The sequence below is a fragment of the Histomonas meleagridis genome (genome assembly GCF_020186115.1).
Source record: "Histomonas meleagridis strain 2922-C6/04-10x chromosome Unknown contig_63, whole genome shotgun sequence".
Taxonomy (NCBI): Eukaryota; Parabasalia; order Tritrichomonadida; family Dientamoebidae; genus Histomonas; species Histomonas meleagridis.
The window spans coordinates 1-22,066 of NW_027150905.1; the positions used below are offsets into that span (position 1 = coordinate 1).

Genomic DNA, 22,066 nt, shown 5'->3' on the forward strand with positions numbered 1-22,066 from the left:
TCAAGATACCATTGTTAATTATCCTGGTGGTTCTAGTACTAAAAGAATTGCTTATGAAATTGGATCTACTATTAAGGTTATTATACCAATATCTTTTATATCTATTTCAGATATTCCTGGTTTTATTTCATTATCACAATTTACTTATATCACTAATTTAAATCAGACAATAGATCCAACACATTATTATGTTATTATTCAAATTGAACCTAATCAACCCAATTCTGAATATACTGAGATATATGTCAATTATTTACATCAATCATCTATTTCTAGTTCAGGTACTTATTATTATTATTTATATGATTTTGGTACTACTTATCCATCAGTTAATAATCGAACAGTTGGTTTTTTTACATCTAATAATTCTCTTGTATTTTATATTCGTGAAACCAATTTTGAAGTATCTGCACCCAGTGTTTTAATTGTTCCTAATTCTAATTATTCATTTAATTTTTAATTGTAAAATGTAAACCATTCAATTGATTTTAAGATAATTTCTTTTTTCTATCGGTTTTTCTGGTTAATTTTGTTTTTTTCTTTTCGACTCAGCACATAAGTGATAATAACAAAGTTTGTTCACTCTATGGGCAATTGAGAACTTTTTTCTTTTTTTCTTTTTCTTTAAACCAAGGTACCCCCTCCCCCAAAAGAAGCCCTAATGGCGAATGAGTGCATTTATCACGAGCTGGCCGTAGCCCGACCTCGCGGAGCCCTTTTTTATATAAGGGCGGAGACAGGTGATCAGTATAAAGTGTACTAGGGGTGGGGGTTAGGCTAAATTTTTAAATTGATGGACGACCGTTATTATAGGACAAATAAAAATAAAAATATTTTCGCTAGGGCACCCATCTAGGGGAGGACGTTAGTGGTACCTCCGACCTAGATCATAATACCCTAGCGAAAATATTGGATTTTAATCCATCACTCCACCTTTGGCGCTCGGAATTGAATACTTTATGATGTAAATTCAATTCATTTTGATCGTTTTTTGACGATGAAATTTTTAATCCATCACTTCACCTTTGATATTTTTCAATTCAATTTTAGGTACCTTCAATAACATTTTAGGATAAAATTGTCAAATGAATTGTTTATTCATTTAACGGTTCCAAGTCCCTTAGTAAGTTCATGTCGTCCGGCCCTTTTATTTCCATTTCCTTGAAACGTCTTCTAATTGCCAAACCATCGTCCCCTGGAAAAACTGTTTCTATTGGATAGTTACTTGTTACTATCAAATTAAACGTCCCTGGGTCGATCATAACCTCTCCTCCTTTAGTCTCTCCAATGAATGAGTAACGGTCACTCCAGATCTTCATTAGTTGCACAAACGGTCGTCCTTCTTGTGGGAAGTCTTCAAATACCACTAGTCTATGTACTCCTGGTCGGAAACCGTCCCACCATTTATTACACATTTTTGGATAAATTTGTTCTAAGGGTCTTCTTGTCCTTGCCCAGTGACTCTTCCCTGTTCCTGGTGGACCCCAAATCCAAATATTCTTCTTTTCCAACTGTCCATTCCACGTTTCATTTACCTTCATATGCGAAATTTTATAATTTTCTAATCTTTTTTGGTGATAAAATGCCTGCACTGGCCATTTTAATTCAAAATCATTCCAAGACATAACAAGTACATCCTTTAGCATCTGGCTCATTCTCTCTTCTCTATTTTTGTAATTTTCAGCCTCAGTTGACATTTCTCCACTTTCATATCTATCTCCATTTACTTTCGTACAATATTTGTAATTATCCAGTTCTGATCCCCTGGCTATTTCCCAATAACAGTTAATTTTAGCATATAAAGTATTTTTGTATACTTGGTTATCGAATCTTATATATCCTTGTATGTGACTAGTTCCAGTTGTAGGAGCATGTTCCATTTCTGCTATAATGTATTTTACTCCGCCGAAAGTTTGTAAAGTATCTTTCCAATTGTTTGGTGGGTTCATCCAAGTAAACACCCACCTCTTTGCTCTTGGATTTGGTTTTGTCTCTCTTCTTCCATCAATTGGTAGTTTGGTTTCATTTCTTTTGATACCTTTTTTGGCTCCCATTTATTATAAAGTGATATTAATATTTGACGTTTATTTTTTATTAAAAATTTATTCTATTATTGATATCTTATACATTTCTTAACCGTTGGAATTTTTCCAATTCAATTTATTCCTTTTAAATAAAGTATTCAATTGACATGTTGTAAAGTTAAAGTTTTTCATGTAACATGTCATAAGCAAGTTCCTAACTTGACACTATGTGGGAATATCATTTTTATTTTTCAACAAATGGAATATGAAGAATCATTTGATAATTTTAACTTCAGTGACAATGATTTTGATTTTAATAATGTTTATCCTGAATCCTTACATTCGGAAGACGATGAAAAACCGTATCCAATACCTCCTCCAGTATTTACTCCCCCTGCTCCATGTCTTATGCCAGATTCCGAAGGACAAGTTAAGTCCATTTATTTTAGTAATGTTGGACTTCTTAAAGGTTTTATTAAGGAGAATCCTCAGTTGGTTGAGAATTGGGTTATTGTTCTCCCAATCATCTCAATAGGTGCCATCCGATATGATCGTCGCCGTAAGGATGTTCCTTCCTATTTAATTCACCCTCAATTAATAAATCTCCCACAACATTAAATTTTTTATTGTTATGCCTCGTAGATTACGTAGACGTAGTTATTCACGTGGACGTCCATTAAAGACTGTAAAGTATTCTAATGAGACTTATAATTGTTCCGGAAACATTACATTTAATACAGGCTCCGGTGACGGTGCCGTAGGTGATCAAGTAAATACCACTCTTATCACTGCCGTCGCTACCCAAGGTATGCGTAAAGTAAAGAATTTTACTTTAAAAATGATTACAGATGTTGATATTCCTTTATTATGGGCTCTAGTATATGTTCCAGATGGTACAGTTCCTCAATCTATGTCACTTGGTACCCCTGCTGCTCCTGTTTCATTATATGAACCCAATCAAAATGTTATAATGTCAGGGTACCTTACCCCTAATGCTCAACAGACTCAAGTATTTCGTACTAGGTTAGCACGTAATTTGAATTCAGGTGATTGTATTGTTTTATGTTTAAAAGTATCCATTCCTGGTACTGAAATCACCGATAAGTTCTTAGGGGTTCAATTAAATTATGCTATTACTTATTAATAAAAAATTTTCCCACTGTTATTTTTATGTTTGATCCACATCGTATTGGACCTATTAGTGAATCTTATTATTCACGTAATAAGGGACGTGTTATACAACGTAAGTTGGTACCTCCTATTAATCCACCTCTTACTAAATATGATTTAGATCGTGCTTATGAAGTTCTTAAGAACAATGGTAGGATTCCTGATTATACTATTCAAGATACCATTGTTAATTATCCTGGTGGTTCTAGTACTAAAAGAATTGCTTATGAAATTGGATCTACTATTAAGGTTATTATACCAATATCTTTTATATCTATTTCAGATATTCCTGGTTTTATTTCATTATCACAATTTACTTATATCACTAATTTAAATCAGACAATAGATCCAACACATTATTATGTTATTATTCAAATTGAACCTAATCAACCCAATTCTGAATATACTGAGATATATGTCAATTATTTACATCAATCATCTATTTCTAGTTCAGGTACTTATTATTATTATTTATATGATTTTGGTACTACTTATCCATCAGTTAATAATCGAACAGTTGGTTTTTTTACATCTAATAATTCTCTTGTATTTTATATTCGTGAAACCAATTTTGAAGTATCTGCACCCAGTGTTTTAATTGTTCCTAATTCTAATTATTCATTTAATTTTTAATTGTAAAATGTAAACCATTCAATTGATTTTTAAGATATTTTCTTTTTTCTATCGGTTTTTCTGGTTAATTTTTTTCTCTTTTCGACTCAGCACATAAGTGATAATAACAAAGTTTGTTCACTCTATGGGCAATTGAGAACTTTTTTCTTTTTTTCTTTTTCTTTAAACCAAGGTACCCCCTCCCCCAAAGAGAGCCCTAATGGCGAATGAGTGCATTTATCACAAACCTGCCGTAGCCCGACTCCGCGGAGCACTTTTTTTATACAAGGGCGTAGACAGGTGATCAGTATAAAGTGTACTAGGGGTGGGGGTTAGGTTTAAATATTTTTAATTCAATTTCGACCGTTATTCGAGTACGTTTAAAAATAAATATAAATATTTCCACACCTAATTCATCTTGCGGAGGACGTGAGTTGGTACCTCCAGACAAGATCTTATTACCCTGGTGTGGAAATATATTTTTGGACCAATTGAATACATATAGAAAAAGTGGAATCTCAAAAAGTGACTGGTACCTAAAAAATAATTTTATAAGGCTTTTCATTGAGTCAAAATGTTCTTATCTAGTTGGCTTTGTAGGAATATGTCATTAGTCCCATCGATTTTTATTTCTTTGAATTTTCTTTTTATTGCATTGATATCTTCTTTGTTATCGGGAGACTCTTCGATATTATGGTTGCTCGTTATAATTAGGAACCATTTACATGGATTAATCTTGATTGCACCTCCTTTAATTTCTCCAGCAAACCAGTACCTATCAGCCCAGACCTTAAGATGAGCCACCAATATCTTTGAGTTGTTTGTTCCCATATCTTCTATTATTATTAATTTATGTCGGAAGATATATATTACCTAGACATGACGGTATTCATAAAAAACGTTATCAAATTAGCTGAGAAATGTATAAAATTGATGACCGCAAAGGTAATATGTATACATTAATTGCTAAAGACGGGACTGTTATAACCAAACCCAGATATCAATTAATTATTGTAGATAATTATCATCATAAACCTATATTTGCAAATACAATACCTAATAAACGGAACGGTGAAATTATTAAAATACTTAATTATGATAAGAATAAAAATAAATATACTGTATTATTTAAAGTACCGGGAGATAAACCTTATAAAGATATCATTCCAATAAGTTATTTACGCGTAAATACTCCTCAAATAATGAGTAATATTGAAAAGCAATACTTTAAAAATATATAACTTTAAGATAACGATATTAACAAATTATACTTTTTTGAAAAAGTCTAAGCCTACGGGGTTATTTCAATGTAACTGCATTTCGATAATTATATATAAATACTAATTGTATAATAAATTTACAGTACCTTGGATATATAAATTTTTTATTACTGTTTGAAAACGTTATATTAAAAGTATTACCGTCTGTTGGAGGATTAAATAATACAGTCGGTTTATTATAAAAATCATTATTTAAACCGATAAATCTGCGTTTATTATCACTAAATGAAGCATTAAATTCAATATATTCTCGGTCCCACACATTATCAAATTGTAAGTATGTATTAGATTGGTTTTTTAATTTATTAATATTCGCTTGTGAAGTATCTTGATTCAAAAACTTCAAGAAATTTGTTAGATTTTCATTAGAAGTGCTTTTGACATCTTGAAAACAAAAATTGCATCGATTTATTGTTTGTGTATCAGATTTATATTTACAAAATAACCTTAATGTATTGTTTTCATCTAAATCGAATAATAATATATAATTTGTCGCCTGTTCATTAAATTGATTACACATATCAAATAATATTTCACGTAATGTATTATTTGATTGAATATATAAAGTAACATTACGTGTAAGACCGCTTGATTGACTCGGACCTTTAGCCCAAATTTTTAACATAATAGTATGACTTGTAGGTGTTATTTTTAAACGTCTTAAACTGATAATTTTATTTTGACTTGGATACTCAATCCAACGTTGTGGAAAACGAAATGTGTAACCTTTATACTTATCTAGTGTATCAATATTTTGTTCATTTTCTTGTATATCAAAATTTGTATATATTTCTTCTACAGGTAACTGTGATACACTAGTGCTCATTTGACGTTCATTTTTATACATTATTTAATTATAATAAAATATGTTAAATAATAGGATTGACAGAATTGAAAACGTTGTAAAATCATTATTAAATAAAAACAGTGTAATATATTCTAATCACAGTAAAACAGCAGATACTATTTCAAACGGAATTTGTTCATTAACAATTAACAGTTTAGATAAATCATTTATATTTACATACGGAAGAAATCATATAATAATTAATCCTTTAGATAACAGTATTAAAAACATTACTTTAATAAATGATATATTAGTAAGTGATATTATTACAGGATCCAATATTATGAATAATGCTTATTCAAAACAAATGTTTAGTGATATTGATAAAGTATTAGATTTATACAAAGAATTTGTTAAAATAAATGTTGATAATAATAACGTCAGTATATATAATCTTTTAATAGATACTATTAACGGTTATTCTACAGAAGATTTCGCTTTAAAAGATCATACTCATGACGATAAATATTCTTTAATAGATCATACTCATAATATATTTAATAATGATATTATCGTTAACGGTAAAATTAATAATTATTATATTCTAAACAGTACAGGAGGAGGATCTAATTCAACAATAACAATTCCTTGTATAGCTACTGTTAAAAATGACGGCGTTATGGAAGTAGGAGAATACATTGATTTTCATTATAGAGATGATTATAATAAAGATAATACTTGGCGGATTAGAGCTATAACTGATACATTAAGTTTTCAAGCAAAAGGCGGTAAAACAATTAGTTTTAATAATAACGGCAACATTCAATGTAATTCTATAAATAATACATCTGTTGACAGTTTTTCTTTAATAACACATGATCATGATGATAAATATGCTTTAATAGATCATGTTCACAGTGATTATTGAACAATTGCTAATTTAGATAATATTAATAATAAACTAACAGGAATTACTTATCACAAAGATTATATAGAAACTATTGAAGAGGAGGATATCTGTGAAAAGTATACTAATATTAATCAAAATTTGAAAATAAACGGGAATATAGAAGTTGATTCTGTTAACAATATACCTGTTGATAATTTCTCTTTAAATAATCATACTCATTACAATACTACTGGTATATATTACAATGAAGAATTATTAGAAACTATTGAGGAAGAAGAGGATATTTATGAAAAATATACATTAATTAATCAAGATCTTATTGTTAACGGTAAAATCAACGAAATTGATACTAATAATATAGCACTTATAGAAGACGGTATTTTAACAATTGATGACGTAATATTATTTGATAACGGCGTTAATATATCAACTTATGATAATACAACTGATGAAGGAACTGTCGAAAACAATTTATTAATTAATTTTCCAAACGGTAATAGTATTATGTTAGAAGATTCTGGACATACTTATGGAATAGTTAATGTTGACGGAGTATTAACATCAGAATACTATTTAACAAAACAAATGATTATAGATGATGATGAAATACAAGAACTATTGACAAGAGCTCCTGGAGAAGATGGTGAAGGATACAAAAAGAATTGGCTAGAATATTTATTAGATGTTTTTTCTTTTGCTATGTCATTAGCTGAATTCGCTGAACTGGCAAGTAAAGTATATAACAGTATTAAAAACAGTTCTTGGGCAATGACATTAATTAGCAGATTAAAAAATGTATTTACAGGAGCCAGGGGTTATATACCTATACCTACATTAAGATCTGTTGTATTTGATGAATATGATATATCAACTGATGAAAATTTAGATGATTTAGAAGGTCCTGACGATACTGATATCGATAATAACTTTAATGAATATAACTATTTGATAACACTATTTCCTGAAATGAATACTATATTTAAGAATTTAAAATATTATTATAAGGATGTTTCTAAAGGACAAAGAACTAATGAATTAGGTGTGTCATTAGTTGACTGTCAAATATATAAACGTTTTATAAATCATACTCATGATCAATACTTAATAGCATCTGATTTAAATAATTATACAGGAATCACTTATAATAAAGATTTAATTGATACTATTATTAATGAAAATGAAGAAGAAGAAGATGTTTATGAAATATATACTAATATAAATCAAAATTTAAAAATAAATGGTGATATAATATGTAATAATATTAACGGCATTGATTCAGATGAATTATCTGTTATTAGTAATGATATATTTAACATTAACAATAAGTTAACAGGAATTAGTTATAATAAGGATTTATTAGAAACTATTGAAGAGGAGGATATCTGTGAAAAGTATACTAATATTAATCAAAATTTGAAAGTCAACGGTAATATAACTGTTGACAGTGCTATTTAGTACCGGTAATATAGAAGTTGATACTGTTAACAATATACTTGTTGATAACTTTTCTTTAATAAATCATACTCACAATCAGTATTTAACTAATGAAAGTTTAACTGATATTAATAAGGCTTTAACAGGAATATCATATAATCAATACGGAGTTTGAACAAAGGTTGAACAAGATTTATTAGTAGATAATGATATTTCATGTAGAATATTAACATCAAAACGTAATATCAATATTGATTGCAGCAAATATCCAGATGATACAAATATTTATTCAGGATTATATATTTATAGAGCTAATGCAGTAACAGGTAATTCTATAAGAATGGAAATAGGTGTATTACCGTATGGAGATGATTGTAGTGTAATAGAACATTACGTAGGTTATGATGATAATATTGATACTTGTTTAAGATTTAAAACTTGTGACGGTAATTATGTAAGTATATATAAAAACGGTAATATTAGTTGTAATTCTATTAACGGTATTAATACTAATAATATTTCTTTAACAACACATAATCATGACGATAAATATTCATTAATAAATCATACTCATAGTTATAATGATATTACTGATAAACCAACAACTTTTCCGCCAAGTTCTCATAATCATGATGTAAAAATATGCTTTAACAACACATAATCATGACGATAAATATTCTTTAAAAAATCATACTCACAACACTATAAATAACGATTTAAAAATATATGGTAATTTAGAAGTAAATTATATTAATTATATACCTGTTGATAACTTCTCTTTAACAACACATAATCATGACGATAAATATTCTTTAAAAAATCATACTCATAATACTATAAATAACGACTTAACTGTTAACGGTAAAATTAATAATTATTATTTGAATAACGGTTCTAATGCAAATAATTTATTAAACACATTACCTTGTATAGCTACTATTAAATCAGACGGTGTTATGGAAGTAGGTTGTTATATAGATTTTCATGATAATAATGAATTTAACAGTGATTACTCTTGGAGAATAACATCTGCTGATTCATTAGAGTTTAAAAGAAAAGGTTCTGGATCAATTACTTTTAACAGTAACGGTAATATAAATTGTAATACTGTTAACTGAATTAACTTAAATAATTTAGCATTAACAAGTCATACTCATGAACCAAATGATATAATTCCTTATCAAAATGCTGTATTAAGAACAGGTAGATTTTTAGATTTCGTATATCATGATCAATCAACAGAAGCACCCGGAACATATACTTGGAGAATTACTTCTTATCAAAATGAATTAGGATTTTGGCATTATTCTAATAATATATATAGAAAAGCAATTATTAGCAGTTCAGGAGGAGGTCAAATTAATAAAACAATTATACATAACAGTCCTATTTCTGAAAATGAAAATATTGATAATTTCATTGTCGGAAAGCCTGTATTTATAACAGGTTATGTTTATAAATTAAACGGCAAAAATAAGTATATTTCTACAACAGATTCTACTAACTGTATACCTTCAGTTAAAAAGTACAGGTTCTTATAAAGAGTTTATAGTAATATGTGTTGATAAACATATTGCTAACAGTGTTTTTCAAATAGGTGATACTATAAAACAAGATATTAGTATTAATCAAGATACTGTTGATTTTGCTACTCATGGTGATTATTATTTTAAAGTTAATGATAGCAGTAAATATACTACAGGTGACATAGTTTTATATGACGGCAGTATTTTGAATGATGATACTGTATTAACAACAAAAATAAACAGTATGATTATAGGAAAAATTACTTCAAGAATTGATAATAATACAGTAGCCGTTTTTAAAATTTAGTTTTATATAGTGTTTTAGTTAAATGATTATATAAAGAGTATGTATTAGAAGTACGATGATTTAAGCTATTTTTATAGTGTTTTTGTTCATTGTCGGATCCGGCAACATTGCCAGATAAAATGGTCACTTTTGAGCAAAATGGTCATTTTGAGACTTTTTTTAGGTTATATTTTTTCACGATGATTTAATCAATTTTTATATTGAGGACTTAGTGATATATAAATATATTATAATTGCTAAAAGTAATACATCAAAGAAGTCTAAAAAATTAGGTTTAAACCCGTATGATATACATGATAATATTAATATAAAAATAAAAGAACCGTTAACAAATATATCTAAAGGACGTTTCATACTAATGTTTGATCCAAACAAAAATGAAATAATTGTCGCAGAAGGCGAAGAAAAATATTAATTATGACATATATTAATAACTTAGATTAAATTATATTGCTTTTATAAAAATTGAATAATAAACTTTTACTTGCTTATTATTTATATCTCTTGCATAAACAAATGCTTTATTATATTTTGTATAATTTATTTTTAGTTTTCTGTAATTGATTCCGTTATAGTAATAAAATACATCTTCTTTATCATTATAATAATAATTTTCAAAACTATACTTTCCATATACATCAACTAAAATACAATCGTCATCAATATCATCAACATATTCATATCCTTTATGTGATGATTTATTTTTATTATTATCACTACTAGAAACCCAACGTAAATTAATTAATCTATTATCAGATCTAATATGATTAATATGATCAATTTCTAATTTATTGTCAGGATCATCATTTGGTATGAATTGTAATGCAATTATTCTATGTTTCAAATATAGTTTTTTATTTAAATAGCATTTGATATAATCACAATTCAAGTGTTCTTTGATAATCTTTTTATTTGATTTTCTTCTTATTTGATAAGGATATTGATTACATATTTCGTAATCAGAATCAACAACGCAACTAACCCATTGGCCATCAGCACTCATGATATATAGTAGAATAAAAAAAATTAAAAAATTTTATAAACAATACTTATAAAAACAATACTTATAAAAATAATACTTTGACATATTATTTTTGAACATTTTATAATTACGATAACTTTAGATTAAATTATTAATGCTATTATAGTTCAGTATTCACTAACTCTTCTAATTGTTTATGTGCAATATACAAATCATCATTAATTTCTTCTGTGCAGGACTCAACTAATTTATCATGATAAGCTTTATATTCATTATAATATTCCCCCTTTAAACAATATACTCTTTCTACTTTACCATTAACTCTTACACAAATAGATTGACCAGTATATTTTTTAATATTAGCTATAAATGTTTTAGATGAACAACTATTAAATCTATTTTGATCTACAAATTCACAATATAATTTAAATAAATTAGGTCCTGTGATATTATTAATTTTTATCATAATTATCTCTAACAAATATTTCATATGATGACATAGAGGCTTCTTTAATATTGTCTTTAGCCTCAGTATTAGGTATATTTCTGAGATTAACTTTAGTTGTATTCATCATCATAAAGAATGTAAATAAGTTTTCATAGAACTCAGGAGTAAATGTATTATATAAATTGATGAAATAATAAAAGTCTTGTTTATGTTTATTTGAAGTTGTAATTACTAAATATCTTCTATCATCATTATCAATTTTAATTGGGATATCGTTATTAGAAACCATAAAGAAATTAGCCACATTTTCAACTGTTCTTATAGGTTCATTTTTTTGATTAATATTGATAGTATCATCAGTAATAATTGATTTTAATGCATCAGAGTTTAAAAACTTATTAGTATCTATATTTTGTAATTCATTTAATACTAATAATTTCTTATTTTCTAATGTAGCATTAAACTTACCGACAATATTTTCAATATTAGTAACATTTTTATTAGCATATCTGGCCATTAATTTACAAATAATATCAGTGAAAAATGTATTTTTTCCAACTCCTTGATTACCGAGTATAACAATAGCTATACCTGTTTTAAAATTGGGTTTTTGTAATATTATTGATGCTATCCATATTAATATATATTTATAAATTTCTCGGTTATTATCACATATTACTTCTAATACATGATCTAAAAACGGTTGTATAATTTCTTGTTTAACTTCATCTAAATTATTATAATCATAACCTCTAAAATAACTGTATATTTCTGGGTCTTCACTATAAAATTTTAATGCTTTAACAGTAAATAATAATGTATTTTCTAAGTATAAATCCCGAGCATTTATTGATTTTGTTTTTTGCCTTCAATTCTATTGCCGACAATAATCTTTTTTAATTTACTCATAGCAATTTTCTCATTAGTATAACTAACTTTAACACAATTATTTAAGCCGTCATAATCTTTAAACATAAAGACTTCTGGCGTTGAATCGCATACTACAAAGCATTTTTTAATATCAACTAATACATCTAATTTATTTAAATCATATGGACATTTTTTACGAATATCCATTAAATTTAATTTATCATTTATATCAATTGTAGTATTTTTAACGTCATCAAATGTTAACTTTTGTTCTGTAACGGTTGTCATATCTTTTGCTACAAATAAAAATAATGTTAAAATTTTATAAACATATACTTTTTTGGAGATACATTTATTCATAAATTATTTTGAGATTATTTTTGTAACTTCTGTAATCTGTAGCTTCTGTAACTTCTGTAACTTCTGTAACCTGTAGCTTGTAACTTCTGTAACCTGTAGCTACCATTATTTTTGTATCAAAAGTACTATAAATTTCATCATTATTTCCTTTATTATTAGTGTAACTTTTGTAACGTCTGTAACGTCTATTTTTGAAATCCCTTATACTTTATTATACTTTATTATCTATATTGATTTATTTACATGTTACAAATGTTACAATGTTACACTACAAAAGTATAGGAATTTTAGAGGTTTTCCTATTACCATTTGAATGTTGTGCGTAGCACATATGTAACTTGTAACAGTTACATTTCTAACATATTATTTATTTGAAATTGTTGTTATTTGAAAGTAAACTTTATTCTTCGAAGCGAACGCGAGTGAGCTGAGAACACACACCGAGCGGAGCGAAGTGCACAATGAAACGAAGTGAAGTTGTGCTGTGTGTGTGTGTGTAAGTCATATTTTTCCTGAAAAGAAAAGGCTTTAAACTCAGCCAAATTAAACAAGAGTTAGATGATGTTTATCACCAAGATGCACTTGATATTAATACCATAAAATATTGGGTGCATCAATTTAAATTAGGGAGATCTGAAATAACAAACATTCAAGATCCAGGAAGACCAGTACTTGATTTCATTGATTCAAAAATTTTGGCTGCACTCGGAATGGAACCATTTCATTCGACATATACATTAAGTGAAGCCTTATCTATACCACGATCCACCATAAATGATCACCTCAATAAATTAGGCTTCCATAATTATAATAATTTAAGAGTGGTTCCATATGAACTGACATGTGAAATGAAAGAAGAAAGAGTGCGAAAAGCAACTGAGCTTCTTGATATCTTAAAAGTTAGTAAGAGAAAAGGTTTCCATAGAATCATAATCGGGGATGAATCATGGTTTTTCTTATCATATGATCACAAGCATATGTGGTCACAATCAAGAGATAATTTACCTGAAATTATCGATACAAAAATTGACATGATAAAATATATGGTAACTATCTTTTGGAATATTGATCAATTCTTTATAGTTGATATTATGAAAGATGGTGAAAAATTTAAATCAAAGTATTTTATTAATAATATAATTAAACCCTTGAAGCAAATTGTATACCCACAAAGAAAAAAGCCCAATGAAAACCCATATGTTTTACATTTCGATAATGCATCTCCCCATACCTCTAATGCTTCAACTAAATTTTTGGTTGATAATGGTTTTATAAGAGCTCCACAGCCACCATATGCACCAGATCTTGCTCCTTCAGATTTCTTTTTATTTGGTTTTTTAAAAAATCAACTAGAAGGAGAAAAATTCGATGATTTTCAACAATTGCACGATAAAATAACTGAAATTTTGTGTGAAATTTCAAAGGATAATTTAGCAAAAGTTTTTGAAGAATGGATTGAAAGATGTCAATGGGTGATAAAGAACAAAGGTAACTACTATCATAAGTAAACCTAAAAAAAATAATTAAAATCTTTTATTTCGATTTTATTAAATTTAGGATAAAACATTTCCGTCCCCCCTATAATATTTGGTAATAATATAAACTATTTTGTGCTGCCCTTATTTTTGCATCTAGATATGGTTATAGAGAAATAGTTAAATTACTTCTTGAACAAGAAGTAAGTGATATCGATGCAAAGGATGTATATTTCACATATTATGCGCTTGTTTTATGTTTTTTATGTTTCAAAATAATATATGATTTTTATTATAATGATTTAAAACAGCATTGATTTATACTTGTGTTGAAGGTCATACAAATATAGCAATATTACTTCTTAAGCAAAAAGGAATCGATAAAAATACCAAAGATATTATTTTATTTTATATGTGGTTTATTTTATTTTCATAATATTAGATAATAATATTTGGTAATTATTTAAAATACATAAAACAGCACTAATGTATGCGTCTAAAAATTCAAATTCCCAAATTGTTTATTCCCTTAAGGAAGAAGATCTAAATAACAAACGTGGTAAAATTATTAATCAATCTTCAGACAATTATTGGGGTGTGGTAAACTTCAATAATCAAAATAATGTGGAATTTGGAAAGCAGAAAATGCTTTTAGTAAATTATCGAACATCACCACATGGTGATCGGGCTGCATCAATCATTCCCAGTACTCAACAACGACCAACAAATAGTTGGACTGCATCAGGGAGTACTTTTGTAAGCAACAAAGGTGAACCACTAGCTCCATCTGGCGGTAGTACCTGGGGTTGAGGTTGGACACTATCAAACATATAAACCATTTATTAATAAGCATATGTACATCATCAAGATTTATAAATATTGGTAAAGTTATCAACAACTATTTCAGGTACAACTCGCGGCACAAGAGTGTTCATATCATATTGAGAAAGCACGTTAAAATGAAGCAAACCCATAAATTTGAATTCGGCCATCACCAGTTTTTCATTGTGAATACGATAGTTTTTCATTCACTTAATTCTATCGTTAAGAAATGTATATTTTTTTTGTTTATGCATAATATATAATATTTATCAGAAAGAACCTCCAAGTATTAGTAAATATAGGATTTAGGCGGCTGAATTTTTAGTTGATTATAATAACGAAAATATATTAACATCGAGTTTTGCCTCGTAAATATTTTTGGCGGCTATTTTCTCCTATCGTTCGAATAACTCCGATAAAAAGCGGTTGATTTCTCTTTTTAAATCGAAACAACGGAAAACCGATCCTCCAAACATCCAAAATGGATGAAAGCCCAAATGAAGTACCTCCGAATATTTTAAGCTATCTTGAAGAAAACGACATCAAAACTCTAGCAAAATCACCAACCCCGGAATTTTTAAAATTTTTAAATGAAAATATGTCTGTTATTATGAAATGTTTATTAAATTCAAAAATAAATGCATCTAGGACCTTTACGCAACTTTCTTCACTTATAGTTTTTTCACAAGCAATTGAAATTGAACAAATATTAAATACAAATCCTGAAATCCTTAAATTAATAATAGATTTTCCTTTAAGGGCGTCTACTTCCACCTTTCGTATCCGTGGCCTTTATTGCAAAATTCTTGAACATTTAATTCTTCTTTCAGAATTTGATTTTCTTGATCAAATTGTTAATGGCCCTCAATTTCTACAATCTCTTCTCAACAATCTTACATATCTTTCATTTTATGACTTTATGATTAATTTTGTATCTACCCAAACCAGTTCTAAATTCAGATTTTTTGAGAAATCAAATCTTACCTCATTACTTCTTAAAGGACTATTTGAGACAGAGACACTACAAGAGCAATACATTACCCTTATTCTTTTTCTTACACGATCTGTTGTTATGACATCGCCAATAGTATCACCATTATTTAATCCCGACAATTTACAAAAACTCATTAACTTCTCACTAACAACAAAGTCACCATCAGCAGCTCAATCAGGTCTTGAACTCCTTTTGTCGATATATTTATGTCAACATGGATTTGACAAAGTTGCGATAAAACTGATAAATAATAACTCGAATCGAATTGCTGAATATTTAATGTCGTCGAAAGATTTCGATTCTGGTAAACAAGCCGCGTGCTCATTGTTATGCTCGATAATTCATAACGTATTTTCGCCGGACGATTCGAGTGAAAATTCTGAAGAAGAAGAAGAAGACAAAAATACGAACAATTTGAGAAATAACATTTTATGTGATTCAATCGATTTCTATAATTTGGGACCATTAAAAGAAAATGGTAATAAAAATGAGGAAAAAGATCAGAAAAATATGTTCGATATAATCGAAGAGGAGAAAAATGAAAACGAAGAAACATTCGATGTAATTGAGGAGGAAACAGAAATAGAAAATAACGTGAAAAATAAAAACAAACTAAAAGAAATAGACAAACAAACGAAATCAGAAGAAAAAGAAAAAGAAAATGAAATACAGAAAAAAGAAACAAATGAAACACTCTATGTAATAAAAGAAGAAACAGAAACAGACAAACAACAGAAACAGGAAGAGACATTTGATGTCATTGAAGAGGAAACAGAGCCAATAAACGAAACAAAGAAAGAACAGAAACCAGAAGAAACATTCGATATAATCAAAAAGGAAACAGATAACAAACAGAAATTGGAAGAAACATTTGATGTAATTGAAGAAGAACCAGAACCAATAAATGAAACATCGCAAAAGGAAACAGACAAACAACAGAAATTAGAAGAAACATTTGATGTAATTGAAGAGGAAACAGAACCAATAAACGAAACAAAGAAAGAACAGAAACCAGAAGAAACATTCGATATAATCAAAAAGGAAACAGATAACAAACAGAAATTAGAAGAAACATTTGATATCATTGAAGAAGAACCAGAAACAAAAAATGAAACAAAAGAAGAGCAGAAACCAGAAGAGACGTTCGATATAATCAAAGAGGAAACAGATAAAACAGATAGCAAACAGAAATTGGAAGAAACGTTTGATATCATCAAGGAAGAGCCAGAGCCAATAGGCGAAACACCTCAAGCAGAAACAGAAGAAGGTTTTGATATAATAAAGAAAACAAATGAAACAGATGAACAACAGAAAATAGAAGAAACGTTTGATATAATTGAAGAAGAACCCGATACAACAAACGAAATACCACAAAAAGAATTTGATATAAACAAAGAAGAAACAGAACAGCAGAAATTAGAAAAAACGTTTGACATAATAAACGAAGAAACAGACAAAAAAGAAACAAAAGAAGCAGAAGAAACATTTGATATCATTGAAGAAGAACCAGAACCAATAAACGAAACATCGCAAAAGGAAACAGACAAACAACAGAAAATAGACGAAACATTTGAAATCATTGAAGAAGAAGAAACAGATTCACCAAATTCGCACAAAGAAATAGAAATAAAAACAGAAACAGAAAACCCAAAAAACGAAAACAAACAAAATGAAACAGAAACCCAAACCAAAGAAGTAAATCACTCAGATGATCACCAACATTCCAATGATTCATTCGACATAAACAGCGAACATGAAGACGCAACGCCACTTAAGACAATATCCAAAATCGAGGCGCAGAAGTCCTTTGATTCCTTTGACCTTGTTGAAGAACCGAAAACATATAAATCCAAATTTAAATCCGAGACAATATCAGACGCCTCTGATCATAAAACAAATCCACTTCTCGAGCAGATCAAACCCGCAGGCACATCCTCAGATTCGCAAACGCAAGTAGAAAAAGATTTATATAATTCGCAGAATGAAACTGATTCAGATGATAATGTAGAATTCGATGAACGATTTCCAATATTCCATCATAACAACTTCGATAGTTCGACGCCATTTGAAGAAGAAGACGACGATTTTTCGGAGCCAGTGATTAAGAAGCCAATAACACGAACACGATTTTCATTTACGCCTCCTGCATCTATTGCGCAGACGACGACTACGTTTTTTAACAGCATTGCGAAAAACACGAAACGGAACAACAATAATAATGTAAGTTTTCCATCGATACCAAAACCAGCGAATACTAAACGATTATCGACTGCGATCGTAAAAAATAAAGCACAAATTGAACAGCGTAAACCAACGACAGTTCACGATGGATCATCTAATAGTACATCTAAGTTATTAACACTTTGTGATAATCCTATGGCGATTTTATTAGCGAAGAATCAGTCGAATTTTTTTAGTGATAAAAGTGATATTAGTACATCGCAGAATGACTTATTTGATGACTTATATGAAGATGATCATGATGAAGAATATGATTCATATGATTATCAAACATTAAATCAATCGCCAGTTGAGAAATTTCCTAAATCGAAATTCATTACACAAAATGGTTTCGCGAAACGTCGTTCATATTCATTAGTATCAATGATACCTAAGAATCAAATCACTCGTTCATTAAAAGATGATTTGTATCCTTCGTCATTCCATAACTTTGACTTGAACAATAAAAACGCTGATGAACATAGCGAAGAAATAATATCACATACACATTCAAGTGAATTATTTGATTCTTCGAATTGTAACACAAATAATTTATGTTTTTCCATTGCCGAAGTACCTGATGAATCAGATAATTCATTACAAATAACTAATAATAATAACAATAATAATCATTTAGAAGAAGAAGAAATGAATAAAAATGAAGAAGAAGAAGAAATCGGTGAATTTATAGATACTGCTCCAATAATTAATACTGTCGTCTTCATGATCGATTTGTTCTTCGAAAAGCCTTTTTTGTCGTTTCTTCATAATTCAACACTTGAAATCATTAATACGATTTATCAGTACACAGATTTGTTTTCAGATGTAATGGAGAAAAGTAATTTGGGAGAAAGGATTTTGAACGTAATGGACATGAAGAACCAAATAATGGCGTCGTATTGGGGACATTTGCATCAGATCTCAGAGCTAATCGATAACTATGAAAGTCAACTGAAGCCGCAGATGGTGCCGAAATGGGAAAATTACTTCAAAAACGTGTATACGCCGTTGGAAAAAATTATCCAAAGTAACTACGGAGGACAAACGCCGAAGCCAAGCAATAGCCCACTCGCACTGAACCCAGATTTGTAAATAAATGTATATTATCGAATAACTGCTTTTTTCAGAAAGAATTTTTAATAAAAACAAAAAGAATGTAAACATAATACGGTATAAGTTAATTTTTGTGTGTTACAGGTACAAGAAAAAGGCTGCAGCCAGATAAGCTCAGAAAATTGATATAAAAGCGCATTTTGTGTAATCAGACCTCGAAAAAGCAAACAAAATTTGAAAGCGATGTGTGTTTTGTTAAGTTTTTCTGAGTTTAAACTCAGAAATTTCTTGTAATAGCACAATTCTGTCTGAATGATGATAGGGAAATTGACTAGCAAACGATTGTTTTTCATTCAATTTTTGAATCACTGCGTAAACAAGAAGAAAGCAATAGAATTATGCAATTAATACGTGTTTTTGTGAAATGTCCCGTCGCTCTCACTGATCTTTTTCATAAAATCTATTATTTTTAAAACAATAAAATCATTTGATTACGAAATTGGTCAGTAATTTTGGAATTGGAAAAAAAAGCCAATTGAATTGAATAGTTTATTAAACCGATTCCTTGATGAAATACCTGCTCAGGCAACTGAGTTCTAGTGATAAAGATAAAGTAAAGGAGCTTCAAGACAATTTGTTTCCAATCAAATACAGCGATAACTTTTATCAAGAAGCCTTTCTAAATAATTACTTAGATTTAGGTATTTTCGATGTTGAGAATGAAAAGCTTATTGGAGTATCAATTATAAGAAGGGCTTGGAACTCATACTTTTCAAAGACCAGAAATGCTTACATTTCAACTTTTGGAATTTCCGAAGAATATAGAAAAAAAGGAATAGGTTTTTTTCTTCTTAAAGCATCATGTTACATAATTCAGCATTATTACCAGTGCGATAAAATTGCGTTACATACAGAAAGAACTAATATCCCAGCAATATCTTTATACAAAAAAGCCGCATTTAACATTAGTGCTGTCTTACAAGAGTATTACACGTTCACTACGCCTCGCCCAGATGCAGTGTACATGACACTTATTTTTGAACAATGTCCAATTCAGAAAGATTTCGAAAGAGACGATATCGAAATCGATTCAAATCTTGACCCTCTCTTCAATAGCCAACAAGAAGTCCATTGGTATAGTCCTATCTTTTCATATGCATAAGCTAAGTAATTTTGGAAATAAAATTCTCTTTATACTAAAATTAAATCTGTTTTAAAGATTAATTTGTGTTCGTTTATAAAAATCATTTTTGCTATCGAAGTACTAAAGATATTTAATGCTTAAAGACTGGTATAAGCTATCAGTATACTATAAATAATGAATTAAAGAATTTTCAAACAAAAAACTCAATTGAGTTCAAGAAGTAATTTAACTATTTCTATATTACCATAATCAGATAAATAAGTGCTGTTCTAAATAATTTAAAAAATTCCAAATATTATTTTGAAATAATAAATTATTAAAATAAATATTAAACATTAATATCAATTCCTTCTTGTTTAAGAAGTAACTTAACTATTCCTATTTTGTTATTTTTAGATGCTAAAATAAGTACTGCAGCAAATAATTTAAATAATTTCCAAATATTATTTTGAAATATAAAATTATTAAAATTCACTGAAACTCAAAACAGATTAAATTTAGAATCCTGAAAAAATTACTTTAATGCCAAAATTCCATTGTTTCAAAGAATAGATTGTAATTGATTTATATTTATTTAAAACAAATCACATGACCATCCGATTATTTTCCTGATTAAGATCATCAAGCAATTCCAACTCGTCAGGAAATGCATGGAATGGGATTAACCAACAAATCATTAGTTGATTTCCACAAACTTCTCTCATTGCGTCAATTTTCGATTTTTCTTGAGCTTCTTCACCTTTATATTTCTGTATTCTTGTTTGTGGTGTTGTTATTTCGACTATGAAAGAAGGTGCAGTACATAAAAGTGAGAAAGCAAAAATTCCTTCAATGATTATAGTAAACAATTCCAAAATATATAAAAATCCCGATGATTTCGTCTTCTTGAAAAAGGACCAAACAAAGAGAGATGTAGCTGAATAAAATCCCCAAATGCACATCAAAATGAATTGCTTATGATTCCTTTTCCCAACCCAATTTGCGATCCACCCACAAATATGATCGGCGCGAATGACGTATCGGCCGGTGCTTTTGGAAAAGGAGCACCCCGGAGGACGTTTAACAGAATTAACGTAATCAAGTTGTTCCGACGTTAAAGCTGTGCCCGCCATAAGTTCGTCCCACGAATACTTCGTTTTTTTAGTTTTGACCCAATTGAATGGAAGATAACCGGGATCTGAACAAACTGCGCTAAAGTATGACCAATAAAAGAAAATAACTCCAATTGAAACCTGAATTACTGAGACTATTTTTAATGTGTTGTTTGCAAGGTATGGGACAACTTGTACAAGAAATATTATATATGTAAATGCCATAATAACAGTAACAAAAATGGGCATTATTGGACTTATCTCCCAATAACAACAAAACTTTCTTTTGGAATGTTCAAAAGTACCACAAATGGCACAACATCTATTCCATTCTGAATCAGCTGGAATTTGTATATCACTAAAATCTTCTATTTGTTCTTGTGACAAAATTGGGTCTGGGTTTATCGGATCTTCAATTCCATCCATTTTAGGAAATCAATTTTAAATTTAGTGTTTTTATCGTATTTCACTTTTCAAAGCATACGATCAAATTGCATTCAAATTCCAATGCGCATTAAAACACTTCAAAAAAAAATATAATTTCGTTTATAACTTTA

General features: G+C 28.8%; 3 protein-coding genes across 3 annotated transcripts; all 3 read left to right on the forward strand.

Annotated features, from left to right (window-relative positions):
- Positions 1–2,655: 2,655 nt before the first annotated feature.
- Positions 2,656–3,168, forward strand: GO595_008224 (Cap protein; the record flags this gene model as incomplete). The annotated part of the gene is made up of 1 exon (XM_067921775.1): positions 2,656–3,168. The coding sequence occupies one exon, from the start codon at positions 2,656–2,658 to the stop codon at positions 3,166–3,168; it is 513 nt and encodes a 170-aa protein (XP_067771565.1).
- A 26-nt stretch (positions 3,169–3,194) lies between these two features.
- On the forward strand, positions 3,195–4,110 carry GO595_008225 (uncharacterized protein; the record flags this gene model as incomplete). Its single annotated transcript, XM_067921776.1, has 2 exons — positions 3,195–3,443; positions 4,000–4,110. The coding sequence occupies 2 exons, from the start codon at positions 3,195–3,197 to the stop codon at positions 4,108–4,110; spliced, it is 360 nt and encodes a 119-aa protein (XP_067771566.1).
- An 11,495-nt stretch (positions 4,111–15,605) lies between these two features.
- On the forward strand, positions 15,606–20,436 carry GO595_008226 (uncharacterized protein; the record flags this gene model as incomplete). The annotated part of the gene is made up of 2 exons (XM_067921777.1): positions 15,606–19,309; positions 20,244–20,436. The coding sequence occupies 2 exons, from the start codon at positions 15,606–15,608 to the stop codon at positions 20,434–20,436; spliced, it is 3,897 nt and encodes a 1,298-aa protein (XP_067771567.1).
- Positions 20,437–22,066: the final 1,630 nt, after the last annotated feature.